Consider the following 27,032-nt stretch of genomic DNA (forward strand, 5'->3'; position numbering starts at 1 on the left):
TACAGACCGAGTTGATACGACTAAGGTAATTCTATAAGGACAAATGAAATAGATCAATATTACATGCAATTCAACTTAAAAATCTACCACTACATCATGTTAGAACGGAATTAAAAATCGATAAAAGGGATCAGATCAAATCGCGGAGATGCTTTATGTGCCAAACAATAAAAACCGAAACATTATGGGATGTTATGGGACAACAAAAGCACTTCGATGAAGTCATTCTCCTGATTTTACGGAATTCTGATTATTCCAGGTAAACCTGTCTTACTGTTGATCTTCATCAATAATATATAAAACAGATTGAATATAGTTTGAATTTATTTATAAATGCAGCTTAATGTTCTGGTGTATCATCGTTGAGCTTAATAGTGTTCCAAGAGTCTTTCGGTCAACACTAATTCTAAACCAGCACCAGCTACTAACAGTAGAATTGAATTGTGAGCATTCATGAAATTATATTGCGTTTATCATCGATTGGAGAGTGATTTGTTTGAAAATTATATTTAAATTGCCGTAAATAATTAATAATGTGTATAAGATAATTGTTCCAGAATGATAGCATGATTTGGACCACTTATATTGAAAACAGATATCAAGTATCAACTCGGTTTATTTGAAATAATCTGTGCGTTAAAAGATGGCTGTTAAACTGTGTATGTGGTCAAGCAATGAAAGCAAGGAAAAACAATAAATAATGGAATATATAAAAAGAAAAGAAAAACAGAGAAGATCCGATGATAGACGTATTAAATTGAACATTGGAGGGGTTATATTTGAAACTTGGGCAAGTACACTTGAGAGCATCCAAGGTACAAGACTTGCGCTTCTGGCACATTTACAAGAAACAGACGAGTCGTGGGATAGGGAAAGACAAGAGTTTTTCTTTGATCGACACCCAGGAGCATTTACTACCATTCTCCATTACTACCGGTCAGAGGAGCTACATATAGATCAAAATATTTGTGGTAATATCATTCGTGGGGTATGTATATCCAAATGTCTTCTTGTCTTCTTATCTTCACATTTCCCCCTTAAATTCCGTACCTGGACGTTATTTGTTCCTAATACATTTTCTTAACATCTTGGTTAAAACCGATTAAGACAAGTTAATTAAAAAACAAAAAATGGGAACAAACATGCAATTTTTAAAATACATATATGTTTGTGAACTAGTCTTATGTCTTTTATCAAGATGAGCTGTATTTGTCTTTAAAAATGTAGAGTTTCTTAGAAGGTACATGTATGATATATATTCAAGGTACATTGTAAACAATAGACATAACTACCATAGTGATTTAAATTTTTTCGCAAAAGTATTTCTTCAAAAAAATTTAATCAGATAAAAGTACCAATAGCACTTTTCTTTCTCAGAATGTTACGTCTGTATAGTTATAATATTGATTATTATTTAAAATTATTTATTTGATCAAATGTAGAAAAAACATAGAACGAAAAATGTAAAATAGTTCAAAAAAATTGTACTACATTGTTTATGCAAGAGAAGTATGGATCGTATAGCTCGTGTCAGAAATATTTTATAATTTCTGAAGTAGTTAATGTTACCAATGTAACATCTAACAGTTCTTGTCACCCAGGAAAGATGAACACTTGATTATTTTATCTTTAATTTCGTTGAGATTAGAATGTGAAGCAGTTTTTGTTTTTATTTCACATCGTTTAATGCTAGTAACTGTTATTTTAAAATGTTTTGGACAGCAAAATAATTTACCGTGCTAGTGGGTTTTTCGTATCTGCATCCTGTAGCGAGTAAGCAGTTCCGTTTGCTTTTCAGTTGTCAAAATCATTGTCTATAAGGTCAGTTTGGCCTCTTAACCAATTAATTCTTGGAGTAAACATTTACAGATCACAACCACTATATACATTGGTTTTTGAACAATCGTTACTGAAACTGGATTCTTTATAGATTTCGGTTTGATCTGCTTTTTTTGTATTTGTAGTTTTTAGTTTAAATGAATTTTAGGTACATGTAGATTCACACAACGGCTATATCAACATATCTTTAGCTGTTAAAATAAAAACTATTTAATCGATTAAAGTAACTTGTTAGACCTTTTGTTTTATACTCAAATGAATGAGTAAAAACTTCTGACAATAACCATGATAACCAGTAAAGATCTAAGTAAAAAAAGCCAAGCACAAACAAAGCTAGTATTTTAAGTTTTGAATAGTTTTCCTTGAAGGTTACCATAGTCTCTATAAAAGTAAAATGAAATAAGCGAATGAGTTTCAGCACGATTAACTTATTTTCTATCCACTTGTTCTTACATTGTTGTTTCAAATAATATTTTTAAACTTAAGTCCTTTAATTCTTTCTAAATTATTTTCTTATTAACTTGACATTATTACTTTACCGTTGGAAAACCACCCGATTTTACTACGATCAAAATTTAGTCGAAACGGGCTAATATAATATCTGCACTTCAACTTCTAATAAGGTTTTTCAGTATGATCAATATTACAAACGATTCTACGATAAATCGTTTAATTGAATTATTTAATCTAGAATTCACTAACTAGAAAAGGCTACCGATATTCTAATTGAATTATTGCTTTTCACAGTCTTAAGATCATGCTAATCACAGTGCACTTCCGAAGAGAAAATGAAACCAAACCAGATGACATTTATTCAATACTTGTTACTGTATGAAATAAAGAGACCGAAGTTAAGAAATCTCATCTATATTCAACTTCTGACGTTAAAGGCTGTCCTATTGCCCGGGATAAGCAAAATTCACATTCGGAAAAGTACAAGTTAAAATTGCACTTGCTCGAAGGACAACCTTTTTTCATTTTGCATTAAGCCAAGGTTGTAACATAGTTTTGTTTTGTTTTGTTTTTTTTTCGTTTACAGACGTGTATGTGTACAGAAATCGTACCCAATATATTGTATTTTGAATAGTTCTTTCCAGCATAAATACAGTGAAAACAACCTTACTAGCTCTTCCTCTACAGTATTTTCATCAATATCTACATACAGCGATGAAATCATATTGTCATGGTACCTTTTTCGAAGATTTACGCTGCGTTTCACTTCAGAAAACCTCAGACCAAAGAAATCAAATTTCTGTTTTAAACCTACTCAAAAGTAGAAAAAAGTAAAGTAATAATCGTTATAATCATTATATCAATTTTAATAATATATAGCTATTGGATTTTACCTCTTTAAATCTTGTCACTACGGAAGGAATACCACTTTCATTTTTTCTCTGAGAAAAGATTTACTGATGTTAAGAAGTCATTTGAAGTTTACGTATCACGAAGGGTAGGTCAAAGTATATAACTCTTAAGGCAAATGTATTGCGCAATCCCATATTAGCAGTGCATGACCTTGGTATCTTGGCACCTTCCGTGTATATAATAGGACTTGCCGTAACTAAACGCTGAACTTCAGAGAAATTTTAGGCCTTTCTGTGTAACCATGATATTTTTCATTACATATTTCTCATTTTCCCACTTTTTGTGGGAAAATGATTTTGATTTTCTTTAGGTTGAAAAAGAAAAACGGGGACTTTCAAAATATTTGCTTTTTCGGTTATCTTGCAAATCAGTGTCTTTAACTTTTTCAAATATGATTGTACACAAAATAATTTTCTTATGTAGGAAAAAAACATCCTTTTGCGAAAAAAAGGAAGATCTTTAATATCGAGCAAACAAAAAAAAAAAAAAAAAAAAGCGGTACATTAGTGCTAACTTATTTACTGAAACATCTTCAAAATAAATGTACAAGTCACTGCAAGAAGTAGGTACATATTCTTTATTACATTCTTCCTAGATTCAAAAGCTGGCCATACTTATGGACTTGACTTATCAAACCGACTGTTATTCAACACTGCACTATTACTTATTGAAAAAAAAAAAAAATAGACGTCAACTGGTTAGTTGATTACTTAAATTTTTATTAGTTTTTTTTTATCTTCTGTATTATAAGACAGAACAATCCAATGTCATTCGTAGAACATTTGGAGAAAATAGAAATACGTTTTCTCTCAATTCATCTGTTTTTTTTTTAGTGTGTTTTTTTTTTTGTGTAATGTTTTGTCTGTTTTCTATGTCCAACTTGTAGATAGTTTTCATATACATAAGTAAAGAAAAAAAATCATAATTTGACAACTAAGTTACGTTTAATGATTACTCACCAACACAAAGGAAAACCCTTTGATATTTGTTAATGTCTGTCTCAGTTATATAACTGAATCTATGTCCCCGCTGTTTGGTTTTTACTTCTAACTTTGATAATGCTACTTTTCAATTCACATTTTGAGAATATTCAACTTTACGGTACTTAAAACTATCGATATTAATAATTTGCAAGTAAAAAGCAAGACTTAGATGAAAAATTAACTTAAAACAGGAATACACAAAGAATAATTAGTAGTAACTATTTTCTTTGATGTTACATCTTGGAATCAAGGAAGTAGATTTACAAAAGATCAACCAACAAAAATCTTTCAATGATTAGTTATGCTGATGTAGACATATTACCTGTCTTACATATTTACATATTGATACAATAGAAATATGATTGGATAGAATATTAAAACAGAAGAATCAAAAGAATGTGAAACAAGTACTGTCTTTAAAAAAAATAGCCGACGCAGTAAAATTTTGTTCTTTTTTACTTCTAAGTTTCTACATTTCTTTCAAGATATTAACACATGGCACGCAATTTATAAAATTTTCGGTACAGTTTTTTTCGAACGCAATTTCAAATTTTCGATACAGATTTTTCGAACGTCATTAAGTTATCAGTATTAAGTCAATCGGGTAAAAAGAATTGCTATCAGGTGACTTGCGTTTCCACAGAAGAGCGTCCTTAAGGTCAAAGGGTAAAAAGCGAAGCTATACCGACTGCGCCGAAAAAAAGACAGAATAGAATAGTAGCAAACACAACTTTATTCCTAGAGTCGGCGTAACTTCCAACTGACCTGATGAATTTTAACATATTATTTTTCAATGGAAATAGACTAATGTTATTGTCTAGTCTTTTAACTATAAAATATATAAAAAGAATAAGCATCCGCCATAGTTCATTTCAACTAGCACTGTTTTGGCGGGTGTAAAATTTTGCGATTTTCAGGCAAAGAAAGGTAACAAAAAATTTGTTGTTTCTCATTTTCTCGGATGTTTAGTCCTGTCTTTTTATTTCTTGAAAATTTCAATCATGCCTTTGTATTTCAAATACCATTTAATGACGCAAGACATTGTTTAAATACAAAGGGAGCTAATACACAAATAAATTTTTTTTTTGAAAAAAATCAACCCCCTTAAAACTGTCAGCACAAACAAAAATGTAGCGTACCCAATGTGCCAATCGGGCATGTAGCAGTAAATGTGGCGTACCAAATGTACCAAACAGGGCATGTAACAATAAAGGTGGCGTGCCTATTGTACTCAACAGGGCATGTAGCAATAAAGGTAGCGTACCCAATGTGCCAACGGGGCATGTAACAATAAATATGGTGTACCAAATGTACCAAACAGGGCATGTAACAATAAATGTGGCATACCTACTGTACCAAATAGGGCATGTAGCAATAAAGGTAGCGTACCCAATGTGCCAACGGGGCATGTAACAATGAAGGTGGCGTACCCAAATGTGCCAACGGGGCATGTAACAATAAAGGTGGCGTACCCAATGTTCCAACGGGGCATGTAAAATAAAGGTAGCGTACCCAATGTGCCAACGGGGCATGTAACAATAAAGGTGGCGTACCCAATGTGCCAAACAGGGCATGTGAAAATAAAACAAGATAAGAACATTTAGAAATATTAATTACATATAGCGTGGGATGAAGGTGTTGGTGGTGGGTTAAACGATTTTCATACAAATAAATCTAGAATTGTTTGACTTTAAAATTTTCCGCTTATGATGCTCATTAAGATTGTGAACAAAATACTTCTTTATAATTGGTAGTAATGGGACTAATCGAAAAAATTCATGTTTACATTAAACTTAAATGTACTACAAAAAAAATCCTACACCAAGTTAAAAATTATCATGCAAACAAAATACTATTAATAGCCGACATGAACTAATTTTGCCCCAAAAAAATCGAAGTTTTTCCTCCGATTATCATTTGGTGGTCAATGTTTGTTTTTCTTTCGCAACATTAACATTCAATATAGCGTGAACAGATGACAATAAAAAATCATGGTCGCGCAATTCGTTTCTAGAGCATGGAAACATGATTATGGTTCAGTATAATAGAACGTTTGTGGACTGTTCATTCGAGAAACAGTATTTTATTACTTCTCATACAACACACGTATAATGTTAATAAGAATGATGTTGTTGTATTTCCAAAAGGAAGATTGCATAATTATTAAAAATACAACTACAAATATATGATGGTAAAGAAACACATTGTAAATGATTTCACATACTAATTATGCGGACTGTTTTTCTAGATCTATTAGCTTTAATAAAGCCACAAAAATACTGAGCTACTCGTGCTATGTACTACACCCAGCGTAAATAAACACTACACAACTTATCACTGGAATAGTTGGATTTATTTAATAAGATTGTCCAACATAATTATATGTAATTTACTTTAATAGAGAACAGGGACTAATGCCGTTATAAAGGCAGTTGCTATTGATGATGACGGAATTGCACACCAGTTTCCATGGTTTCTGGTGTAAATAGAACAAGGAAGATACCCACTTGAAATAATAGATTTAGGGCTATTAAAAACTTGGCAAAATGGTAACGGAAAAGTGGGGAAATACCCTGTTATTTTATACACATAAAAATATGAAAATATATGAAAGTTTTATGTTAATGTTGTAAATTCTATGTGTGAAACTAGTATATCATTGTTATAAAGTTCGATTAAGCTAACACTTACTGACTTACATTGACTTAATTCCTTTTCTCCTGAGGAAATTAGGGCCGTGGACAAGTCCTCGCCAGATTTCTCTCTGTAGATTTTGCCGCTTCTTGTCCATGCCCTAAATCCCAAGTGTCCACCCTCTATCTTTCCATAGTTCTCCACTGACAAGTTTCTTTTTACCTTTGTGTTCATGTCAGGGCAATTCTTTGGTGTGTTATTGTATATTAAATTCTCAGAACTTGAAATGAGCATTTCCATCTTCGGATCTTTATTTGAAGGCTGGTAGTGAAATCCTACCGAACATTTCAAACAATAGTTTTTGAAGATTCATGTATATAATTTACCAAAAACTAGAAATTATAGACTTTTTAAAAAGAACTTTCAGTTTCAAAGCTTTTTCAGAGTGAGATGATGTAGTACTTTTTGCAGATTTAAAACTCTGAATCATATGTTGCCTATAGAATATTGTAGATGTAATAATACTCGCCGAGAAAGTTATACCGGATGGATATCACTATATACTCATAAACTGTCATTTCCCACCCACAGAAACCTATATCTGAAATCTAGATTTTATGACCAATCGAATACCTACGACTTCCAGATCTGAAATAGCTTATACAAACTTTACATTTCGTTTTCACAAAACAATGATTCTCAGGGTAGTCAATATGGTATTATATTTTCAAATAAGTTTTGTTTTGATTGGAAGACATGATGTGGATCTATGTGCGTTACATTTATTTTCATTAGCATTTTTTTAAGTGTATATTTCTGTGAACCTTATAAGGTTCATATATATATATTTTCAGACCCTTCTATAAGTTTACATTATCTTCCCTGTATCAATTGGTACAGATGATTCATCGTTTAGAAAAAAAACCACCAAACAATGTTTTTTTTCGATCTTCAAATGCTATATTTCTAGGAAACATTAGCTATTTATGTATTCAAATCTGCACTTTTAAGAAAATCATACATTAGTCTCACACTACAGTCAACCAAATCTGCATCAATCACTTCTTGTCTGGTTTTTCGAAAAGACTGCTACTTAATTATTGCCCGTCTTCGAAACCATTTTCTTTATGTAATTCAACGTTCCATTTACTGAGGAGTTTCATGTATTATCATATTTTGTAATGTCGCTGCTATGTATGTCAATAAAATGCCACGTATTTATAAATAGAGAAGATCTAGACCATAAATCCATTTACTTTACTAAAAAAAATCAGCTCTTAATGTAGAAAAACCGAACTTTGTACTTTAATAATTCAACAAATGATCTGGGAATAGAACCTTTCAACACGTAGGAAATTTCTTTATTCCCATTTGGATAGAAATTGTTTTTAAACATTGTCAAGTTTATGTTATTATGAATTATTCAGTTTAAATATGACTATCACTATCATATATCGTTTGAAGATAGGTCGGCTTGAGATAACCAATACATTCAGAGACTGAAATATCAAATTTAATTTTTCCTATTTTCATGCTGACAATTAAAGAAAAATTACTGAAGGACCTGGGTCATTTTTCCTAGAATTCTGAACACTAGTAAGGCAAATATCAAAACTTATTCAAATAGCCAAAATTTTCATTGGGATCTGTAGAAAAAAACACTGTGTTACTAAAATATATTAAACTCGTGAAAAATCAGACGTTTGAAAAATACAAAAATTAGTAACAAAAACGCTTCGGCGAGCGCAGTTGATACGACCGCAATGGTAGAATCCTAAACAGTTGGGGCAAGTGAGGACACAATATCAGTTTTAGATACACTTAAGCATAAGGACTTCCAATTTGTTATGGACACAACAAATGGTTTGGAAACTATATCGCATACAATTTTAAATTCAATTAAAAAAATTAAAAAGTCCAATTTTTACGGTATGGGCCCTTTGATCCTTTATAACTTGAAAACCGTAAAAAAATATCTGAAATTTGAATGAAATACGCAGAAAAGAATTTTTATGAGAAATTCAATAAAAAAAATTGAAATAGGACCAAAAATTAAAGAAAGTGGATGTTTTAGGGTGTGGTTCTTTATACCCCTTATAACTAAAACAACCGTAAGTCAGAGTTATCTGAAAAAAAAAAAAAACAAAAACAAAAAAAAACAAAACAAAACAAAAAAACAAAAAAACAAAAAACAAAAAACAAAAACCAAAAAAAAAAAAAAAAACAGACAGGGAATTTTTTTGAGGAATTCCATTTTTTGGTTCTAAATCGGACCAGAAATAAAAAGTAAAATATTTCAGGCGTTGCCCAACTTTGACCCCCCTATAACTTGACACCAGTCCAAAACACTTAAATTCTGTGGTAGCATTTGTTCACCAGAATTAGGTAAGGAACACACTAAAAGAATAAAAGAATAATTTAAATCGATAAAAAAAAAAACAAACAATCTACATGGGTTTTAATAAAACACCTATTTTAACACTTTTTGGCCCATTTTTTCTAAAACAGAAGGAGCCGTAAAGTCCAAATTAAGAAGGATGCTTCCTTTAGTAGTTGGTAAAATCATATCAAAATTTCAGAACAATTGGTCGACCACAACTTAATTTATCGCATGGAAACGAAGTGTCCCAGACGACGTCGACGCCGATGACAACCACTACGATGTAATATTATACGAGCGCATTTTTTTGCGATCTTTTAAACATTTGTTGAAAATGTTTTTCCGATATATTTGCACTAAATTGGACACTTTCAGTCGGAATTTCCTCTACTCTCAATTTTTATTTCTTAATTTATCAAAAGTAGCTGCAAAAATATTGCAACCGATTTTTTTATATGAAATTTTGTCATATTTCATGATCTTATCATAACGTCTGCATATTTTCAATATATAACACTAACTTCTTGCAAATCATTACATGGTGTTTGTGCACATTATAAATTTGTGAAGCGTCTATAATACTAATAGGATAATTAATTGGAAAGAAGAAATAACCAAAATTTGATCAAGAGTACCGAAGAACGCCTAGATTTAACGAGTGTGCGGAACTTGTTCCGTGCACGAGTTAAATCCTTAAGTGTTCTTGATACGAGTGAGCATATTTTGGTTATTCATGATAACCAACTGATTGTCCTGTATGTATATATCATATAGATTTACTTCATGATATATCGATATTTTCAACGTTTTGGCGAGAGAAAGTCCGAAAGTGAAATTACCGAATTTATTTCAGTGTTAATTATCCAAATTTATTTAACTTGGAACATCCGATAAAACACTGCTATCTATATAATAAACCATTTTCGTAGAGTGAGCACAATTAAAAACGAAACTTAAAATGACTCATTGAATGATTTCTTGCCAAATTATTTACTCACTGATTTAAAATTGCCACTTTTCAGCAAATTCAATAATAAAATCATTAACTCTTTTAAAACTCATCGTGGAACGATCATTTTGCGTGCTGTTTTTTCTAATCAACTCACTGTTCAGTCAATGAAACAAACCTACCAGTGACTTAACATGACAAATGTTCTTTCGTTGATAACTATAATTTCTTATTATCTATTCATATAAGATATGTTTTTATTTTCAAAGTCGAAGAAGTGGAAAAGAAATTTCGTAGATTAAAGATTGTTTTGTTCGAAAAATAATTAGATTTGATAAATTTCTGTCAACTTTCAAATCTATTACAATTATAACAGAATTGAAATGACGCGGGTAGTTCTATGCCTTTTTTTGAAAGAATAAAAGACAGAAAAATCATTTAGTTATTTGAAAATCCTCTGACTAAGTGTTTCCTATCTCAATGTACATGTACAATCTAACTTTCTTGCGTATTAACCGTAGTAAATATAATGTATTGAAAGATGCATCTAATCTTTAATCTTTTTGCAATAATAATTGGTAAGTAAAAACACTTGGTAAGTAAGGTGCTCTTACGCTTTAACAAACTGGTCAACGAACTGGGAACGAACTGCAATTTTATTTAACGCACAAGTTCGTGTCTGACTTCGTCTAGGATTCGTTTTGTTCTCGTTCTTTTTCGTTTGTGGATGTTACAATTCGTTGCAAACGTTTAGAATTTTTGTGCAAGCATGGAAGTTCTCAACGAACGCCAACGAATTCAGAGAACGTTTGGGCTTCGTTTTGACGTTACGTACACTATTGCTGCACATTCGGTAACGTCAGAATTCGACCTTTGTCGACACTTTTCGTTTCTTGCTTGCTTGCTTATTGAAACACGGGTACAGTAAAGCAAAATATACAATAATTTCTGATTGGTAGCAATTGAAACATCTTGAACATTTCTTAGAAAAAACGAACAGATTAATTAATTTGATTATCAGTACTACCGGTAAATTAAATTTACCCATGCATGTGCACCGCAGCGTGGAATGCAACCGCAACATATATGCACACTCTGTCTAGAGAGGAAACATTGCAACTTTCTCCTGCGATAAATTAAAATGTGCATTTTGATATACATGTATGATTTTATGTTACATGTACCAATAGCAGAATTTGGACCTATCACAACTTAGTATTTCGATTGAAAGAGCTTTCTATTCATCAGATAATCGGGCTTTCAACATCCATTAGAAAGCCGCTCATTGGTGAAGATTTTCATTTCATTTGCTCATTTGCATTTTCAGGAATAAAAAAAAATGTTTATGTTAATAACACAAAATAAAGATACTTTTACTCTTTTTTGAACCCCATTGACAGCAAAAAAATCCTGTTTGATATTCAGTTTGATATTCAAATCCGTTCTTTATTCAATACATATATATACCGGAAACGAATGTCAAGCGAATATCGAACAGAAAAAATCAACCATTTTATATTCATTTGATATTCATTTAGTGTTTACATTCTTAAAAGTTGCCAGAAATGAATATCGAATGAATATCAAACGGTAAAATTTTACCGTTTGATATTCAGTTTGATATTGAAATGTTTGAATGTCGAATATCGAACATCGAATATCCAACGTACTTGATCTCGGTCTTATTTTGACTTTAGTTTTCTGATCTCTCATGATATAATAAGATAATAAGTTTAAATATTTTGAACAATACGAAAATAGGAGAGGAAAGAGTAACCATAATAATCTTGTAAAAGACTACAGTCAAAGTATATCAATAAAAACTACCACAATCGAATCTAATAACAAGACTAAGATAGAAAAAATATTCGTAACTACAGGCTGTCGATTAAAAAAATATTTATGGTTTAAAGTGAAGTTTTACAATGAGGCCCTTTTAAGAAACCACATGGAGTACGACTCTTTTTATCAGACTGGTTCTTACAACTGAAAAGTAAAACAAAAGGGTGTATTCACTAACACTCGTTTCAGGCCTACTATTTTCCCGAAATTTCAACTTACTATTTAAAATTTGCCTATTTTAAAGCCAAAATAGTATCTGAATACTAATATACAGAAAATACAAGCTGTTGTGTCATAATTTAGTCAAAAGAAGGGCATAAAACTCAACTTCTACACAGTTTTCATAGAATTTTCATAAAAAATAGAGGATAAGGGGTAATTTTTTTAATCCAAAAACATAGAGCGCAAGCTATGAATGATAAAATCTTTTGTCAGGAGTTGTGATTGTACAAAAGGCTAAATTTGTATAAATATCAGAGTTCGACAAATGCGCTCTACATTTTCTACATAAAAATATCTCATGAAATAAGCTATTTAAAGACAATTCGGTTAAATATTCGAATTTTGCTTTGTTTTCACATACAATTTTAGTGCAACAAATGAATTTACATCAATTAAACTTTTTATTTTAACAAGGCTCAAATTCAAGTAATGAATTATGCCATTTTCAAATTTATTTGAAAAACTCTTGTTTTTTGGGCTGATATTTTCTGAATATATTCTTGTACAACAGTAAAGCAGTAATACAATCCTGTATAAAAAGATAGTCACTTGGTTTTTTTTTTCAAGAATTCCGGCGACATGAATTTGTTTACCGTATTCATATTTTCATAAGAAAAGTCTTGTTGTTTGCCTATAATGCATTCTTTTCAATTTGCATTCCCTATTAAATTCCTTACATTGTTTTCAATGCGCTCAGATCGTTGGTGATCCGTTTACATCTATAATGCTGGGATTTATTCTGTATTTGTTTTCATGTTCGTAACTCATTTGTTCAACGCTTATCCTGAATGCGCTTTATTTGATCCATATTCGTTTTTGACTTGTTCAAAACATCAACTCTTCATATGCTCAGTAATATTTCTATTTTTTCAATTCGTTAAAAGTTCGTTCGCTGAATTTGTTGTAGTGTAAGAGGGCCTTTAAAAGCGACATTTTTATTTCTTTTCTATAAAATTCAGACAGGAGGTGATTCATGCATGTCAAAAACCATCGAATTCAGTTTTATTTCTTGTTCAAAAACCGTTATACATCACATAACCTGTCTTACTTTTTCATTTGGGAGTTGCGCTTTTGATAAAATATTTATATAGATCGTACATGAAACTAGCATTTTGCAAGAGTTATCGTTCTTGATTTGGTTTGATTTGGTTGATTTTAGTCGGCGGTTAAAGTGAAGTTTTCTCAAAAGTACAGATCTAAATACAGTAAGGACTATTGTCACATGAAAATATAGCATTTATAGACCAAATAAGCATCGTCTGATCTATGGTTTTTAAACCATGAATCACCTTACTATAGGCAGTGTCTGAACTTTATTTGGACTGGTACTTAAAAGATCGGTAATTCTATTTCATCAGTACAAATTGATCTTGGTACAGAAAGTGACAGAAATGGTTATTAGGCAAAATAATATCTCATTCCATTAAATATTTACTTATTTTCCTAAAGCACGAAAATACGATCTCTGAGATTCTTTTACTTGACAAGATTGCAAAAGCATGTGTTTAGCTTAAGTGGTATATAGTATATATACCCTAGTTTTTACGGTATTTGGCAAAATTAATTCCTGATATGATTATAATAATTAATTCATCAAGTGATTATTATTACTAGTTATACCCGAGGTGTTATAAATATTGAAGACTAATGAAAATAGTTTCCATTTAAGTTCTATCACAACTATCCATTAGCGATATCAGAAGAAGTAGAAATTTCTATATGATAATTTGTTCCTAAAATCAATTTTATACATAAAACTATTGCTCACCGTTCGTGAAGAAAGAGCATGTTTACAGATTCAATACAACTTCCGGTACAAAGAAGCACGCAAAAAGGATATTAACATCAACAAAATACGGAAAAAGATTTTTACAACATGTAAAATGAAGTCCATTCATCCTTTTTTTATTCTTTGAGTGTTTTGTTAATGTGACTTTGCTATACCATGTCAAAAGTATTTAAATATGGCGATATCTGCTACTTCACACTTGATTGTTTTTTTTTTAATTACACGAATTACAAAAAAAACCAAACAAACAAATAACAAAAATAACAAACAATTTCATGCCTCTTTGGTGATGTTAATATTGCGTGTACTTTGCTATAAACTTCAGTAATTTTTGATTGACATTTACTTTTTTATTCTATATTTTCATAATACTGTATTATTTTATTCAAAGACCAAGACAAAGTAAATGAGTTTAATGAGTTGAAATAAAAAAAAAATTGAAGCTATTTCTAAAAGAGAGAAGGATATATAGACTGAATTTCTAAAATGTTCTAAATAAAACACGACACCACCAAACAAATACACTTGCGGTGAGCAGCATTTTTTTATTTAGAAAGTTTATACTTGTTACGATAGTAAGTTTCCAACATATCCAGACACGAAGGATCATGATCTTCATAGAACAGCTGAAGGCCTTTTTTGTTTTGCGATTACGTAATGCATCTTATTTCACGATCTTTGCTCTGAGTTCTGTATGATCAATATTATGAAATGCAAATGAAACTGAAGTCATTAACAAGATACTGTCACTTTAATATCACAGAATACGATATATTCTATTTGTACCTGCGAATGCCTCATAAATATATAAACTATCTCCATAGGTACAAATACTTGAGCAGTAGCGTTTAGTTTCATCCCACACAAGAGTGATCAGGAAAAAAAGTTGATATATTTTGCTAACTTGTTTATATCTGAAATACATTCAGTTGTTCGAAAGCCCATTTGGCTCATTTTCGTAGACTATAAATTTTTTTTTTTGCGTTATAACGCAAAACTTACACGTAATAACGCTAAACTTACGGGTTATAACGTAAGTTACGCGTTATTTCGCGAAAGTTTTGCGTTATACCACGAAATAATTTTTTTAAGTCCACGAAAATGAGCTCAATGGGCTTTCGTACAGTTGAAACACGAACCAAAAAACAAAACAAAACAAAACAAACAAAAAAAAAGCATCGATAATGGTTTGGTAAAGAAAATATTTACAAAACTTATCTCGCTCTAGAACAAAGTTAGATTATACTCTGCTTAAGATGTAAAAAAGTTTGGATATATTTCCTCCCATAATGCTAATCATATAACCAGTTTTAAAGTTAAAATATTTGAGGGAAAGTTACATTGTAGTAATAAGGGAAAGGGTTGATAAGTTAAGAGTTGTGAACCAAAAATGAAACTTTTCTTAATTTCTAAAAAAAAAAAGATACATGAACACCCGATTTGATTGTTGTGTACAGATTTGGTAAGCTATGTTTAATGCTTAATTTATTTCATGCTATAGGAGCTAGAATACTGGGGACTAACAGAGTTAGATATAGAACCATGTTGCTGGGGAACATACAGCAAATACAAGGATCACAAAGAAACATTGGCAGCACTAGACGATAACTTCACATCCTCATTTGAGCCAGAGCTCTACGACGAAAGCGCATCTAGTTTGACAAAGTTTAAAATTCAGGCATGGCAATTCCTAGAGGAGCCTTCCTCGTCAAGAGGTGCAAAGGTATAATTATATGTACAGAATTGAATTATAATTAAGTAGCACTCTAGCTAAGAATCATGCAAAATTTTATACATGGTTGGAAAGCTTACACATTTCATTTTTGATATTTAGTTTAAAATACTTCAGTAAACAGAAAATTACATGTTGCAATTAATAGAACTCTTGTTCATAAGAGATAAAACATGTTCTAGAATGTTGCTGTAGAATTCAAAATTAAGGGAGATAACTCTGTAAATGACACTGAAATACAATGATACTGAATAATATATACATTTCATCATGTAGACCTAAAAGGAACTTATTTACAAAAATAAAAAAAAAATATGAAGCCTTTTTGGGGATGTATCACATATTGCAGAATTTTGTATGATTCTTACTAAGACTGCTGCTTAAGCTAAAAGTTTCTAAAAATGTTAAATGAAATAATATCATTGCCTTACTAATGTGACACCCTAATTATAAAGTTTATGAAACTTTTAATCGTATCTATATTAAACGATTAATATTACTAAAGAATAACACAAAAGCAACAAGGAAGAGGGAGTTACTCATGCTCATCTCGTCGAGCGGCTGCGCTGCGAGACGAGATGAGCATGAGAAATTCCCGCGAGTTGAAAAAAATATTAAATAATCTGTTTATCGCTGTTTTGCTGAAGTGTAAGGTATTAGATTTCTTTTATTTTCATTTTCTCGACCTAAATATGTTATGTAATTTTTATTTATAAGCGCTGCAAAGTTTCCTTTCGAGACTATTTTTCGGCGACGTGCTACGTGACGTCACGTACATGTATGTTGTGCAGCAGTGATAAACATCATTTGAAAAAAAAAACGGTTAACTATGACGGTCGCGTTTTAAATTTGTGGAATAATTTTGGGATTTATTAATTTTAATCGGGTAAGATAGTGTATTTAATCATTTTCCATTGCAGACTAGAAAATATTGCTACAAATTAGCCATTATTTCATACCTGTAAACAAAGAGACTGTTATTTGGGTCGTCAAATATTCGTACGCTGTTGCTTGTATGTCACGCGAGAACAAAGAAATTGACGATAATTTTCATTCTCACTCGACTGGCATGAGATTAAAAATTATCGTATAGCAAGATCGAAGGGATTTTAAACAAAATAGCGATAAAACGAATTAACAACTAAAACACTGAACACTATAAAAAATACTAAAGCCAACTAATTACTAATCAATAAGGAAAATTTACAAGGCATTTTTTTTGTATCAGCATGTTATCCTCACTAACTCACTACCACAACACAGTGCAAAATATTAAAAAATTGTTATATGTCGTCTGCTCCTCATGATTAAGTATTAATGGTATTTTTGTTCTTTCCACAAGAAAAATAAGTATCGTGAAACTGATCAACAATTTTCTAAAAAATCTTACATGCAGTTTTATTGTAACAAATATTTAAGCACAGACCATGACTTGTAGTATAACTTTACTGTGAAAATAATAAACAATATATAATTAAACAATGTCGACAATTGACACAACAGTCGTTTTTTCTTTCTGCCTTGCTTTAACTACATGTTTCTAGTACTGTATAACACAGAAACAATTTAATTATACGCGTATGATCGATCTATATCCTACTAGAACTCTTACTTAACCCCACTAGTTATCATTGGGCAACCGTTCACCGGAACGCAACTTCTAGTTCAGTACATGTTAGATATTTTGTTTAGCGGAAGATACACGTTGAGAGAGTAATCAAGGGAAACAAGATTCCAGCCGAAATCAAAAGAATGTAATCCACGGATAAAGACCAGACACGGAAAACAGACACACACAACAAAGAACATAAAATAACTAAAAAATAACATACAAAGTAACAAAAGTAAATTAGTAACTCATACTCCACTAATAACCGAGGATATGCGATATCTGAACAGTTTCTTACAAAATACGTTCACATGTTCTCATTTTTTTTTCAGGTCTTTGCCGTACTATCTATGTTTTTCGTGGTTTTATCAATAGCTATATTCTGTTTAGAAACCTACCATAAATTTCGAGTTCCAATTGATGGCGCTACAACGATCAACAGAACCAAGTTTTATTTAATGCAAGCGCCAAACGAGGACTATTGCATTCAAGAAAGCGTCGCTAGTTCTGAATATAGCTTTACTGACACCAAACCTCACGTTGTAATGACCATACTTGACTATATCTGCGCAGCTTACTTCACAACAGAGTTTGCAATTCGGGTATTTTTTGCTCCAAGGAAGATGCAATTTTTTCGCCAACCTTTAAACATTATCGACCTTTTGTGTTTAATACCACATCTTATAGCTATCATTCTCGTGACAATTAATCCTAATGATAGTACTAGCCAGCTATTCAAGTCTATGCTTGCTCTTAGAACAGTCCGAATTTTACGAATATTTAAACTAATGAAGCACTATAGTGCTTTTAACATTTTAGTATATACGATCAAAGTTAGTACTAAAGAGCTACTATTGATGATCGTATTTTTGTTCACCGGTGTTCTGATTTTTGCTAGTGTAGTTTTTTATGTAGAATCTGAGACGTTCGAAAATATTCCTATAGGTTTTTGGTGGGCTCTTGTTACTATGACAACAGTTGGGTATGGTGACAAAGTACCAAAAACTGAAGGAGGTTACATTATAGGTTGTGCCGCTGTACTTTGTGGTGTTCTTACTGTAGCGTTTACCGTTCCGATAGTGGTCAACAATTTTACACTATATTATGCCCATGCACAATCTAGGATAAAATTACCACCACATGAAAGAAAGGAGTTAAAACGTAAGCTTTACATTAAGAGTAAAAAATCCTTACGTTTATTTGACAAGTTTAGAAACAGAAATAAAGAAAAAAAAGACCAGTCATTTTCATCATTGTCAGCTCTAACTTCCCCTAGGGCGCCACCTTACGGACAGGAATCTACGTCGCTAGCTTCAGAAGATCTAAATGGTAGTTGTTATACATTTGAAGGAGAACTAGTAAATGTGTCGTCAAATAATTCTACCAGAAGTAATTCTGCAACAACAGATCACCAGAAAAGGCTGCACACTATATCAGAGACTCTCTCGTCAACCGGTAGTCCTTCTGTAACACCGATAGATGTTGATGTCTCAGAACTGGAGGTTTGTACTGCAAATATATTTATTGTAATATTTAGGAAAAAAATTGGGTATGAGTAAATGAGTAATACGGATCAAGAAGTTCCTTGGTGAATTGTCTTTACTTTTACTTTAAAATGCGATGTTTAAGTGTGATTGAAGAGATAATGTGAATAAGATTAAACTTTCAAGAAATCAAATAAAAATGTGCGGAAAAAAAAGTTATCACTGTACTCGCCCATTCTTCTGTCCCCTCATTAATTTTGTTCTACGAGTAGGGGTGTAATCTATCATCATAACACTTCTACATGTATCAACTTTCAACATTTGTATCCAGGTTGTTATGGCTTATTGGCCTTTATCGAATTAATTTATGCGAGAAAATAGACCATCTGATGACGTGTGTCGCATTCCTTCGTAAGCTAATCGGTTTCATATTGACACTCAATTTGATAAAAAGGACGAATCATTACTTTAAAATTAGATATGTTTTTGTTCCATATTTGAAAGAGTAATCAAGGGAACCAAAGGTTATATCGGTAATCAAAAGAATGTAATCCAGGGACGAAGACCAGACATGGAAAACAGACATACACAACAAAGAACATAAAGTAACTAAAATCATACATACAAAGTAACAAAAGTAAATGAGCAACTCGGACTAAAAATGGGGACATCGACCAGGTGCACCCGTCCGGTAGGGTAAGCGTCCTCTGCTTTTCTAGAAACACATATACATGTATGTTATGAATAAACCATACCTTTCTTTATACGTTACTTTGATTTTACGTGGCTTTTTTGTATACAATCCTCTTCAAAAAATGGATAGCGGGATTGCATGGCTAATTGTTTTGCTCTTTGGCATCTATATTGCTTGTGTGTTATTTATTGAGTACGCAATTTCCTTCGTATAACTTTTATTTTTTTCTCTGTATTTTTTCTACAAATGTTGAAAAAAAACTGCAAATTCTAAATATCAATACCCATACGAACAGTCATTCTGTGCTTAAGCTAAGTGAGCCGAGTCATTTGATATTTGTGTTGCCAGATATTTTAGCTTTTTTATTTATTCTTACAAAATAGTGATTCCCTTACACGCTCATCAATCTTCTGTTCGTTATACTATGCTTCATAATTATCTGTGACATTTTTTTACTTGATTTTAATAATAACCAACAGATGTTGAGTTGATTAATGAGGTTCCTGTATCTAAACTGTATAAAATATGTTAAATAAAATACTATAGAAATGATAGTGTTTATGATGGTCCAAAGGCAGTCATGTTGAGCCATGTCTGCCTAGACTAATGGCTTAACCGTCTACCGGAGACCTTAACACGGGACAAATTCACACAAAAATCCTCTTATTCTAAGACATATAATCGTTTAATCAGCGAGGAAACATCAAATCATTTCAATAAATAGTAATAAAAACATAAAATGATAATAATAAGATAGAAGACAAAACTAAAACAAGGTATGATAATATAATATATGATCTAAAGACAAAAATTTGCACAATGATTTTTTGAGTTAAATGTTATACGAGTTATTATAATAAAACATTTTTGACATTATTTTTTATTTAAAAAGGGAAACACAACTTTTCAAAGAATCTGTTCCATTATGTTTGTTTCTAACTTTTACATTTTGTGTACACTGCATTACTTCTGTCTTTTACTTAATGATGAACAAAGCAGATAAGCCTTTCACTCACTGGTAATGTTTAATTAACACTTATAGTAGTAAATTTGACAAAACGGATAAATGGTATCCATTTCCGCGTAAATTAAGGTACACAATATTTAAAGACTAATTCTATCTGATTTAAGTAATATTATCTTCTTCTGGAAAAACCAGACGTTTTGTAGTCCATATAGCGTTTGACATTTGTTTGTTTTGTTCCAGTTCTCAGGACACCTTTAAAAATCGTTCCACAAAATAAATATAGACTTCAAAATGATATGTTTTATTATATAACCGTTGATTAAAAATCGATTTAAACTTCCGGCAATATAATATATTGTGCCAAGAATAACCAAAGTTACCACGCAATGGGCGAAAACATTATCTAACTGCTTTAAAACAGACCACCACAAGTAGTTTCCGCTTAAAAACCATTATAGTACCAATAATTGATCATGTATCATTACTTTTGTTCTGAGCAGTTGTCAAACACAGAATACAAAATTATAAAATCAATCTTGACTGATGATACTGATCGATAGTAATTATTCATTAAAAAAATAACAAAAACAAAAACAAAAAAGCAACATCCTGGTAACATAGATGACATGATAAGAGGATAATTACTATTTATAAGGATGTTTTTTTTTTGTTAATTGTCATTTCCTAAATAAATACGAGTTTTATGGCCTACATGAACATATAGATGACCCTGTTTTATGTCGTTAGTGTAATATGTGATATTGTTGACTATAGTTGGAAGGAAGCGGTACCGTAACATATTAATATTGTTCCAAAAATAGACCAGGTTGAGAGTTGTGTGTATCATATGCACGTGACCATCATGGCTATTGAGTTGGACAAAATAAGTATGATCAAATAAATTGACCAAAAACGATATTATGTTTACTGGTTTAAAATATATGTTGACACAAAGATGAAACAATAACTTTTGTCTCATTAGAAATTAATCTAAATGCAGTATCATCACATTAGAAAATCCAGGCAAACGTCATGTTTGAAGGAGATATTCTCGCTATCAATGAACGTGTTAATGACTTGCTTTAGGTCAGTTAGTATATTTTAATGTTGTATTCAAATTCAGATCAAACATTTTTTGAAGCTATTTCATAAGATATTATTTCTATAGGATGGATTAACCAAACAATCATGATACTTAATATCTTTCAAATTACTGATGATATTTCCAGTATGCTACAATTCTCTAGATTTTCCTTAAAGTCGATTCATCACAGGTGACAAAATTTTATCTTCCACGAAATTAACGCAGAACAATATATCAAACAGATAACCATTACTCGTGACGAAGGGAACTTTTATGACTCGAGAAAGTAGTGTTGTTGAAAGTATGATTTGGCTTAATACACATTCCTGTAAGTGAGACATTCAAAAGCCATGTTTTCAAATCAACAATATTCGCGTGACATTAAATTCATGTTTTCCTGACGATTAATCGATTTCACATTACAACCATTAATGAAAATTGTTTTTATTTCCATTCACAGCTTCGAAAACTACTAAATTGTTATTCTCGCTTTGAAATGTGCATTTTATAATCAACTTTCTCACCCGGAACCGTCTTTTGAGTAGCTATTTCAGGGGTGATCAGTTGTATTTCCGGTTTAATCGACGTACGTAATAAGTTGCTCGTTTTGTAATGAATAATAGATGATTTAATTACAGAACATTCAAATTAAGCAAACATGTTAGATTAATTTAATTTTTTTTTGTGGCAAATACTTAAATTATGCAACATTCATAATGAAATATAATAATAATTCAGCTTACACAACCAACGGGTTTTGATAGATCAGAAATACACAAAACAACCTACATAAAAACAAATCTCTAATTATCCTTTTACAACATTTTATCGATCAAAGAAGCACTCAAGGTAGCACCAATGGTGAAACATGTCTTCCATATTTATTTAAAGACCTGTATGAAGATAGAGGTGATTATTCAAATTTTTCCCAGTTATCTTTTCACTCTTTAATTTTCAAAATGAAGATTTTTTTATTTGGAGTTTCCTACTCTCGCTAAAGGTGAACTATACCTATGCATTACTAGCGTTTTGCATGGCCGAAATTGTGTTTGGAGAAATTTGCAAGTTGAAGATATACACAATATGTATGTAAAAGTTTTACCCAACTTAAAAAAAACCAACCTAATCCACTCAGATGTTTATGATAACCACACAGTCGACTAAAAAGCATTTTTACTATGAATAAATGTGTCGGCATAATGTCAAAAAGTAGATTTTTCAGTTTTAGGACAAGGCCCAAAAAAATCTTCACAATTGTGATTTTTAACTTAATACAATAAAAGCTGTCTATATAAGAAATGCTTTCTTTTTTTCATTGCTTCCACATACCCATTAATAAAATTAAGAAAAATGAGTTTAAGAACACTAGCAATAACAATGGGAGGTGAACTATCGTGTGTTTAAGTGGAGTAGCTTACATACATATATTATACTATTGTAGTAAATCATTGATGTCAATATTTTGTAATTGTAGCATCAGCATCGTGTGGAAACGGCTATGCTACTCAATAATATGGCTGAAAATACTGAGCGTCTCAAGAATGAACGTCGACGGCAGCTTGAGTTATTGAATGAGAGACGGGAACAGAAAAGACAGCTTCGAGAGGGTGGCAAAACCCCTAGATCCGTTCCTCCGGCAGCCGCGTCAAAGAGAAAGAAGTAAACGTGCTTTTTAAGCAAAAAAAAAAAGGTTGGTATACAGTAGTTTAACCAACTGAATATTAAACGGCTATGTTTCATACATACATGGTCTATTACATCAAAAAGAATTTTCGTAGGTCACATGTCAAATACAGATCAACTCGACAAAACCACATGACTACTATCAATAAAACGTAAGGAATTCATTTCCAGTATTAAGGTCGCACCTTTCTAGAATTTATATAGGGCCTATATAATTTATTCATGTTGATCCGCCGACCCGATATTGTTGAAAAGTGAAATAGAATTGTATGCTTATGTTTCAATCCTGTTGATTTTTTATTCGTTTCGCTGATCCGATTTCTGATTGCTATAATTACAAAAATAAGTGATGTTTCAAAAAATAGTTGAGTGAATGAAATGCCTGCCATGAACGACCGTAGTTCGGTAGGCTTTGGATAGACCCTATTATCGAATTTGTTTTTTTGGTTTTTTTTGTTCTGATTTTTATGATTAATTCCTAAGTTAGAGTAAATACGATATCGTTTCATTCGAATTTATGAATTATAATAATAAAACAAATCTCTCAGTCAATACAGCTAGCACCACAACTTACGGTTATTGTCTTTTAACTTTAAACACAGAACTAGTAAATGTATTAATAGACAGAACATGCAAAAATTGTACGATCTATGAACCATATTACTGTTTTTGGTACGAGGAATTAATATGATTTCCCATTTTGCTCTAGAGCTTTAAAATTACTGAACTCAAAACTGCTACTGTGTGTTACCAAGATCATTCGAATATGGCTTTAATTTATTTTTCAATTGTTTAAGACGTATTAGCTTACCAAGCTGTTTTTTTTTCCAGAATGCCGTCCTAATTAGATGAACTGCTGAAGTTAAGCAACATCCTTGTGTTGTGTACAGTCAATGAGTCGTGTACATACCTGTACCTATAAACTTAAAAAACTTAAGTATAGCATTTACAACATTTGTTTTTATGATCATAAAGTATATTTATTACAATAGGGAAGTTTATTCCTTACTTATATATTTACGATGAAAACTTAAAGTGTTTGGCAGACCATATGCCTATTTTTATAATTTTCCTTTAAAAACGCCTGAATATCTAGAATAAAATGTAGTCTTAACTTAACGGCGATACACACTAAGTAATTTTATGACCTAAATTCTCATGGTTTGAAGCTGCTTTGCCAGACTTTTCAAATGTTACGCTGTAAGTTTATGATTTTCACGATTATCATGTAACAGTAGTATCTTTTAAGTCAAACTAAACTGGTTTCTTTTGAACCATAGTATGTCTAATCCACATTATTATTTTCCATTATATGGATTTCTCCACCGTCTGGCTCCCTTCGATAGCGTATGAACCCTATTCATAGCAGTAAAGAGTTTAGCTAAGAATCTTCGTTTATAAAATTAAAAGTTTTGTTTCAAATTTAACTTATGCAACTAAGTTGCATCCAAGGAATTATTCGAAATAACCATCGAATCCATTTGATCATTTCAGCGTGTTAATAGCAGAAAGCTTCCAATTTGTTTCCAAACTGTACTCTTATTAATATGCTTGTAAGTTATAAGAACTTACATCTTAGTCTTATTTGCTCTTAGAAAATTAGTTTTGTTAGAAAATTTGAAAACTGAATTCAAACCATGCACACGTATTTATCTTGGCTATATTAGCTTCTGATGTTTCTCTAAAATTATAATACAAACCTCACAATGTTATAATAATTATCTTTGTAATGTAAGAGGCGCACATTTACTTTTATAAGTAAAGTATATAATAATATGTATTTAAAGGGATGACAGCGGATTCTTAATAATTATAGACACAATGTACAAATAATTCGTTCGCGCATGTGTATATACACCATTCAGTAATAGTCTTTTGCATTAACCAGACACCAAAAATATGCTTCCTGGCAACGCATGTATAGTAATGTATCTGTCACTGTAGATGATTAATGGTTTCAAACCGTAGAATAACTTGACCGAGATAGACTCTACAGGCTTTAAGTTCTAATTTATTTGCAAACTTTTACGCAAAACCGTTTTAGCTTAAAACCATGCCGTCTATCAAAATCACCCATACCCAACTACGCCAAGCAACATATTGCAAACACAGTCATTGAGACCTGTTATCTATTGACACCAATACTGTAGAAAAAATTGCGTGGCATAGTAAATTGCGACTTTCGTTCAATTGAAAACACTCGTACCAAAGAAATTGCCATATATTACTGTTATTATGGATAGATGTCTGGTAACACATATGTTATACATTTTATCAACACCAGTATTGTAATTGTTAATGTTCTGTTTCGCTCAATAAAGTTCTCTATCAATACATGTAGAGTTATCTCATTTCATGAATCATTTTGAACTATTATGGCCCCTTTGCTAAGTTGTAATTGAAAACATAATGTACATAATACATTGATTGCATTAGAAATAATTCCACATTCTATGTATTTACCTTTCCAGTAATTTCACGATTTATTTTCTGTAATAACATTAACGTTTGTTTATTTGTCGTCTGTTTTCAGTGGATATTGAAAACAAAGAAAAAAGCATTTTATACCCAAATAAAAGTCAAACACTATTGTGACCATATGAACTTTATTGAATAAAATGAAAAACTGTTATCAAAAATAAAAGGTTAACAAACTCTACCTGAAGGCATGAATAACTGACAGGAAATTACACTCTTAGATGAAAGAAATATAACTGGTCTAACTGAGGTTTGAAGGTATCAGTCCAGAAACCATAAAGTAACCAAATAGAAAAAAATATATTCAAGGCTTTAAGGCTCAACTTTTAAACATAACATATGCAACCTATCCCACAAATTAATTCATGATGATAATCTAGAATATTTCCTAATTAACCTCAGAAACAGAATAGAACTTCCTACAGACGTTCTTATTTCTTACCAAAGAAATAAGTTCAATTTGACGATGGTTAAGAGAACCTTTTTTGTGTTGTATTTTGTACATTTTTACATGTATAGTTTTTTTTAATCTTCATGAACCCATTTCATTATTACTGTTGTAACATTTGCACTGTAGGAAAGGTTATAACAAAAACGAATGATCAAAATTATCAAACACGGGCCCATTATTCCCGAGGACTGGTTATTTCCACGTACTATTGTAATATTTTTTTAAAAGGGAAACGAACTTCAAAACGGAAAAACTGGCAACAAGCAACAACAACTGTAAAAACTTTAGCGGATTTGTTATCGTACTATAAAGTTAATTCTTTAGAGATGAAGGTTAATGATTGATTGATTGTTGTTTTAATGCCGTTTCGGCGACTAGGGCCATATCACGCAAGAGCATTTAACAATCTGGAATCATTAAAATGAGACCGAAGTCTCTTCATAAAAGAATGTAATTAAAACAAAATGTTATTTACGTATAAAAAGGTACGTTAAAAAGATTAATTCAAGACATAGAATACACAGAAACATTACTTCGATAAATATTAGAATATTGAAATATAAAAAAAAGTATCAAAAATTAGATTTTATTAAAAATAAACCGATGTCATGCAAGAAATCGGCAATATTTTACATATCAAACATTGTCGCAGTCAAAATAATTTTACCTGTCTTGCCACACAATATAGTAGAACATGTTTAGTAGAGATAGGGCAATAGCATGGGATACACTCAGGTCGAGGATCACTAACAAGCAAAAGGCCATGTGTACATCTAGAATGTCCAATGCGACATCTAGTCATGACCATTCACTCTTCGCAATTGCCGGATGCAGATTTATAAATGCT

General features: G+C 31.3%; 1 protein-coding gene across 1 annotated transcript; it reads left to right on the forward strand.

Annotated features, from left to right (window-relative positions):
* Positions 1-25,649, forward strand: LOC148622359 (potassium voltage-gated channel protein Shaw-like). Its single transcript, XM_088572214.1, has 5 exons — positions 1-988; positions 15,505-15,726; positions 17,677-18,846; positions 23,048-23,263; positions 24,088-25,649. The coding sequence occupies exons 1-4, from the start codon at positions 701-703 to the stop codon at positions 23,234-23,236; spliced, it is 1,869 nt and encodes a 622-aa protein (XP_088428340.1). The 5' UTR covers positions 1-700; the 3' UTR covers positions 23,237-23,263; positions 24,088-25,649.
* The last annotated feature ends 1,383 nt before the right edge of the window (positions 25,650-27,032 follow it).

The sequence above is a fragment of the Perna viridis genome, chromosome 3 (assembly GCF_037379345.1).
Source record: "Perna viridis isolate PV_CMFRI_1.1 ecotype Kerala chromosome 3, ASM3737934v1, whole genome shotgun sequence".
Taxonomy (NCBI): domain Eukaryota; kingdom Metazoa; phylum Mollusca; class Bivalvia; order Mytilida; family Mytilidae; genus Perna; species Perna viridis.